This window comes from Mus caroli, chromosome 5 (assembly GCF_900094665.2).
Source record: "Mus caroli chromosome 5, CAROLI_EIJ_v1.1, whole genome shotgun sequence".
In the NCBI taxonomy this organism is placed as follows: Eukaryota; Metazoa; Chordata; class Mammalia; order Rodentia; family Muridae; genus Mus; species Mus caroli.
This window is the reverse complement of record NC_034574.1, coordinates 812,287-819,351: the sequence shown is the minus strand read 5'-3', so window position 1 is coordinate 819,351 and position 7,065 is coordinate 812,287. Positions and strand designations below refer to the sequence as shown.

The 7,065-nt window shown below is 41.8% G+C and overlaps 1 protein-coding gene across 1 annotated transcript in view; it reads left to right on the top strand.

Moving 5' to 3' along the window:
- LOC110294823 (lanosterol 14-alpha demethylase) overlaps nucleotides 1–7,065 on the top strand; it is a 19,744-nt gene that overhangs the window by 7,863 nt on the left and 4,816 nt on the right. The window contains exons 4-7 of the mRNA XM_021163309.2: nucleotides 339–458; nucleotides 817–1,012; nucleotides 4,593–4,688; nucleotides 5,865–6,033. Of these exons, the coding sequence (XP_021018968.1) occupies nucleotides 339–458; nucleotides 817–1,012; nucleotides 4,593–4,688; nucleotides 5,865–6,033 (581 nt within the window). The remainder of the gene's footprint in view (nucleotides 1–338; nucleotides 459–816; nucleotides 1,013–4,592; nucleotides 4,689–5,864; nucleotides 6,034–7,065) is intronic.

Sequence of the window (7,065 nt, the reverse complement as noted above, 5' to 3'; positions counted from 1 at the left end):
TAGTTCTTCTTGTTTCCACTTGGTTGATTTTACCCCTGAGTTTGATTATTTCCTGCTGTCTACTCCTCTTGGGTGAATTTGTTTCCCTTGATTTCCAGAGTGGTTGTACCAGCTTGCAATCCCACCAGCAATGGAGGCGTGTCCATTAACATTGTGAGCCACATATGACAGGACACTATGCTTGCCCTAAGAATTGTCTGCGTTCATGACTTCTTTCTTTCCTAGTTCTGAGTCTTTGTCACTTCACTCATTGAGGTGAATTGTTGTTTTATGTTTGGTGTTGGTTTTGAGCCTATAAAATATTACTCTATTGAAAATTCCCTGGTTTTGAATTATAGGCGCAGGGATAGAGCCCATCGAGAGATCAAGAATATTTTCTATAAGGCCATCCAGAAGCGCAGGCTGTCAAAAGAACCAGCTGAGGACATTCTTCAAACTTTACTAGATTCTACATACAAGTAAGAACTCTCAGACCCCATGCTAAGCTAAAGCAAGAAATTACGTTAAAATGTAGATTACTGGTATTTCCAGTTAAAATTTAAAGGCAGTGCAACAATAAATTGGAACTTGTAAATTGTTGCAGCATAAAGCACTGGGCCCTGATTCTCTGCTGTGAAGTCAAAGGCTGTGGGGGATATTTGCAAATCACCTGGAAGGAAGCCTTTTGTACTCAGCCATGCTTTCTCCTGGTTCGTCTCTTTCTTGGGAGGAGCCGGTACCGAAGGGTGTTGGTTAAGAAAAGTGGCAATTGTGTCTAGAACCTGTGTTTCTATTAACTGTGTCTGCCCAGATGTTAAGTGTGTGGTTCATCCCCAGGGACGGGCGTCCTCTAACAGATGAGGAGATATCAGGGATGCTCATCGGACTGCTGCTGGCTGGACAGCACACATCCTCCACCACCAGTGCCTGGATGGGCTTCTTTCTGGCCAAAGATAAACCACTTCAAGAAAAATGCTACTTAGAACAGAAAGCAGTGTGTGGCGAGGAGCTGCCTCCTTTAACTTACGAGCAGGTTTGTTTCTCGGGCACAGTTTGAGGCTTCTGTTCATTCTGCCTTCAAATATGTTTTTAGGAATTTCTACAAGCTTAGATAAAAGAAAGAGCTGATGGCTCCTGCTTCTCTACAGTTGGTCAGGTGGTTCTGTACTGAATACAGAACAGTGGTTCTCACAGCTCGAGGCCCTTGTTGCCTCTGTGCTTGACTTGTAGGTCTGGCTTCTGTACATGGAGAGTATCTTCTAAGTGTTGTGTTTTGTGACGTGTAGGAGCCGCTATAATATGGAATTCTGAGTTCTGTGTCCGCAAGTGGTAGTAACGGTAGTATAGACACGAGACTGATGTATGCTCCACACAGCTTGCTGTGTAGAGAGCAAGAGTTGTCTAACCAGGCAGCTACTTCTGAAGCATACCCTGGTCTTATCCTTTGTTTTGATACTTTATTAAAATGGTGTGTTATATTCAGATATTCTTATATCCCTGGGATAACACACACACACACACACACACACACACACACACATACACACACAAACACAAAAACATACACACAAACACACACATATACACACACACATACACACACACACAAACATACACACACACACACATACACATAAACACACACACACATACACACAAACATACACACACGTGTGTGTGTTCCTCAATTTTGTTTGCTAAACATGATCATACATATATACATATATACATACATATATATATGAAATAAAGGGCATGTATCTATACTATTATCTAGGCAACTTTGAGTGGTAATATGCCAACTGTCTCAAGAATTAAGGCAGACCTCCTTCCTCACCAATGACCTTAGTACCTTCAGAGGGCCAGCCCTTAATGACCACCCATTATTAGTCTCTTAGAAGTCTCCCACTACTTCTTGCCATCACTGGATGAAACTTCGGGAAACACCCTTTTTTTTTTTTTTCCTTTTGAGGTGGTTTTACTGTGTAGCTCTTGGCTACTGTAGAAATTAGTATATTGACCAGGCTGGTCTCAAACTCACAAGCTACCTGTATTGGCTTCCTGAGTGCCAGTGGCTAGGGAACATATTAATGATATCCAAATTATAACAGTAGGGTAAGGTTCAATCCATGTTAGAGCATGGGTCAGTATTTCCATCTGTCACCGATTATATTCTACAGCATGGACATACTGCATGTTACCCATTCATTCTTCTTAGTTTTTTAGACATTTGAATTAACTTTATGATCTTATAAAAAATACCATTCTAAATATTTGTCCCAATTTTGTGACATTTGTTTTCAATTTTATGGAATACATACGTAAGGAGTGGGATTGCTGTCTCATACAGCAGCTTCGCATTTGATGTATTGAACTGCTAAACCTTAGCTCCATCCTACCCTCATCCATGGTATTGGCATGTGTTCTGGGGTTTCTGTGTGCTTGTTATCTCTTTTGGCTGTAATGCATTCGGGGGCATCTTTTGAATGGGTGTGGTGTTTCCCTGATGGCTGAGTGTTTCATGATGTTTTTTCAGTAGAGTGTCTGTTCCGATCCTGTCCCTTTATAATATAGACTGCCTTTTACTGTCCTGAGCATTCATGTGTATCTTCAAAAGGTGGGGAAACTTAGCCTCTCTTCTTAGTTTCCTCCTTTGGGGTGTTTGATTTGTTTTGAATTAATTTTGAATATCATACGAGGTGATAGACCATTGTACCTGTCTTGCATGTAGATATCCATTTATCCCAGTACTGTTGAAAAGACTATTGTTTTCCCACTGAATGGTTTGTCAAAAATCTATTGGCCATAAATTTATGGCTTTTATGTCTTGACTCTGAATTCCATTCCATCAAGCTGCTGTTTAGCTTACGTGTTAGCTGTGTTCCCTTTTATAACTTTTGAATGTTAGATTGTGGCTCTAATCTTTTCAAGACTGTTTTAAATATTTCTGGTTCCTTCAATTTTCATAAAAATTTTAGGGTCAGCTTGTCAAGTTTTGCTGCTGCAACGCTACTGACTGCGCTCTGTGCAAATTAGCTTGGGAGTATTGCCTCTCTTAGACATACACCCTGACCACGGCGTCAGGGCAGAGCTTTTCTTAACCTTTGCTCTTTTCATTTCTTCCAACACTTGATTGATTGATTGATTGATTGATTGATTTACTTTTCTGTGAAAAGGTTTACACCATTTTTTGTTAAGGAACTTTCCTATTTATTGTGTATACCTATGTGCCATGGTACACAGGTAGTAATTAGACAACACAGAGGAGGTGCTGCTCTCTGCCATGTGGGTTCCGGGGATTGAACTCAGGCCATCAAGCTTGGCAGCAAATGCCTTTTCCTGCTGAGCCATCTTGCCAGACCTTAGTATTCTTTTTACATTGATTCCCCTGCCAGTTTAAACCCGCTATTGCTTCTCTAGTGAGAATTTTATTTATATCTTCCAGCTCCAGGATTCCAATGTTTTAATAATCTATATTTTCCATCTGGTGAGATATTGTCATATTGTTTCATACTTTAATTCTTTGAATTCTTAATTCATTTTCGTTTTGGTCTTTGAAGGTCTTTGTTCTAGTCTGTTTAAATTGACCTAGTAAGTGCAAAGTTCAGTGTGTGTCCTTATTGGAGGGTGTGGTCATGGCCACCCATTCCCTTCTGGGGGCTCCATGATGCCAGCTCCACAAACCCAGGAGCTGCATGGCTGGCCCCCGAGGGCACTGGATAGCTGCTGTGCTTGTAGGAGAGGGAGGGAGGGAGGGTCGACAGAAAGGTGGCCAGCAGGAAGAATGGACATGTCCCACATGCTTTCAAGTGCCTCTGACTGCCTCGCTGTTGTCAACTTCTGTTCTCTCTTTTTATTACTGAATTGAAATGCCCTGTAAGGAGCTAATTGCTTTAGCTTAAAAAAAAAAGTCCCATTCAGGTTCAGTTCCTTTGAGCTTCCTTTCATTCAGGGGCAGTTCCACTGAGTTCCATTGAGTTTCATTGAGCTTCCCTTTGTGCTGTGTATGAGCTATAGTTCTCATTTTTCTTTTTTGTAAATTTTCTAATATTTTTGTTGAACTTGCTACATTGAATGGTTGTTGTTGTTTTGATACAGTCTCAGTGTAGCCTCCCAGGTGTGGGAGGGAGGTGCACTATACCAGGCCGTTCTTGGTATATCTGCTCTGGCCTCTCAGCAGTAGTCAGGCTGCTGGAGTTGCCACGCCTTTGCTTTCCCCGCTCTCGTTGATCTACAGTGGTGTGAGTAACATCCTAAAGCGTGCTTTTCTCACCAAGACGCAGCATTTCTTCTTGAGTGGACTCTTGGTACATTACTGTAAGCCTTTGTCTAATTTATCAGTTTTGAAAAAGTTGACACAGGTTTTTCATGGTGTCAAGTTTTGAAAGGATGAATTGTATTGGTCCTTCCTGTTATCTTGGCCCATTCTTTTCCTTTGTTGTCCATAACAGTGATAAAACATGGCCTTCCCAGCACCATGAACCAGGTCCCGCTGCCCTTTTCTCTCACACGAAGTAGGAAATGAGAGACTATTCCCTCCTGCTGTTGAGGTCTGGTGAATATTTGTTGAGGGCAAAACCAGAAATAACCCTGATCTTTTTTCTTGGTTTTAGTTGAAGGATCTGAATTTACTTGATAGATGCATAAAAGAAACACTAAGACTGAGGCCTCCAATAATGACCATGATGAGAATGGCCAAGACCCCTCAGGTGAGTCTCTTGCAGAGACTTATTTCTGCTTCTGGGGCCCAGTTTCAGAAAGAATGCTTTAAGTTATAAAAGTAAAAGCCATCACCGCTGTAAATATATGACAGTTATTATATAATTATAGTAATATTAAACATGAAAATCTAATGCTAATTATGTTTTTCATTTTCATTTAACAATTGCAGTGTTTAAAAGTTAAAAAGGTACCTATCCCCTTCAATGCCTGAAATCCTTCCTCCTATTCTTGTACAAGTCCCCAAGCTCCATCCACTGTTTGGCTGTGGGTGTCTGCATCTGTCTGCATCCATCCTGGATGGAGCCTCTCAGAGGACAGCCATGTTAGACTCCTGTCTGCAAGCCTAACAGAGTCAGTCATTAAACAGGGTCAACTAAACTGAACCCTTGGGGCTCTCAGAGGACCTAGGCCTCCTGCACATATGTAGCAGAGGTGCAGCTTGGTCTTCATGTGGTTCCTGAACAACTGGAGTGCGGGCCATCCTAAGAGCTGTTGCTGGGCTGCCTCGTCTGGCCTCAGTGGGAGAGGATGTGCTTAGCCTTACAGAGACTTGAAGTGCTACAGTGGGGGGTTACCCAGAGGTCCCCACCCGCACAGAGGAGAAGGGGAGGGAGATGGGGGAAGGATGGTGGGAAGGGGTGACCAGGAGGTGGGCAGTGAGCAGGATGTAAAGTGAATAAGTAAAAGAAAAGAAGTACACAAAGCTCCTCTTCTCCCTCATTGACTTAAGAGCATCATCGCCAAGCTCCATGGGAAAGTGCCTGCCCACAGCTTGTTAGCTTGAAGTCTCCTCCATAGTGGGAGAGGAGAATGTTACAACCTGCCCTGGGCTTGTATGTACAAATTGGCTTTAGAATCTTTTCATCTTTGTTAAAAAAAAAATTAGAGGTATATTTCTTGGCTTTAAACACAAGGTGGTAGTTAGTAAAAATTACATATTATAAGTCAAATTATAAAACATTTAATTCTATTCTGCCTTTAGCAGGCTTTAGTTCTAGTTGCACTGTTGGCCCACTTGTAAATCACTAAGTGAAGACTTTTTAGTTGGTTTACCATCTAGACAGTTTTTAAATGTATATATAGTTCACAGTGACACTGATTGATGCCTTATTGTTTGGTAGTAAAACATTCTCTAATAGAATGTGTTATTTCTTACTTCACAGACGGTGGCAGGGTACACCATTCCTCCAGGACATCAGGTGTGTGTCTCTCCTACTGTCAATCAAAGACTGAAAGACTCCTGGGCAGAGCGCTTGGACTTTAATCCTGACCGCTACTTACAGGATAACCCAGCATCAGGAGAGAAGTTTGCCTATGTGCCATTTGGAGCTGGTGAGATGTTGACTGCATTTTAAGTTGAAATGTTGTTTGCCTCTGTAATGTATCTCTCCTTCATTTAACTGCCCTGGAATTCAGTTCCCAGAGAGAGGGGGTGGGGGGAGAGAGAGAGAGAGAGAGAAGAGAGAAGAGAGGAGAGAGAGAGAGAGAGAGAGAGAGAGAGAGAGAGAGAGAGAGAGAGAGAGAGAAAATCTTTGTCCTCTAAGGAACATACTTGCACATTTTTGGGGAATGCCATCTTTGAGAAATGGAATAGTTTGTAAGTCTCAGGGTAAATTTTTGTATAATGCTCTATTGCCCACAGACCCACATCCTTTTATTACTTCTAAACATACTAAGGCCTTGAACTTCACACCATTGTTTAATTAAGTACACTTAGAACATACAAAAGATTGTAGATTAATAACTGAGAGGGCCATTAGCTCAACAGTTGAGATCCTGTCACAACCAGAGAGGAGTCGCAGCTAAACTGGTGACTGCCTCCGCTGGCTTTCTGTTACTGGTCCGTTCCTGTGTCTTACACAGCAGCTCTTTCCCTTTCTGGACTGCTTTGAGTATTATATCCTTTTAACAAGATGGTCTTGATCAGTCTTGGCTTCTCCATCTCCGCGTTAGTCCTTTAGAGTTCCTGTAGCTCGGGTGCCTGAAAACAAGCCTGCCTGTCACCTTGCAGTTTCGAGAGGCTGCCTGTCTGAAACCAAGCTGTAGGCAGGGCCGTGCTCCTTCTGAAGGCTTTGAAGACTTTTTCCTACTTGTGGAAGTTCCTGGATGCATCTCCCCTCAGCCACTGCTCTCTTTCCTTGTTACTTATCTATGTATAATATATTCTATGTATAAATAATTCTTATTTTACATGTTATAAGTCATCAGACGATATCAATTCTTTTGATTCAGTTTGGGCACTTTTTTTTTTTGAAAAGACACAGAAAGATCCAACAAAGATAGAGAACTTCAGACCAATTTCCCTTATGAATATCGATGCAAAAATCCTCAATAAAGTTCTTGCTAACCGAATCCAAGAACACA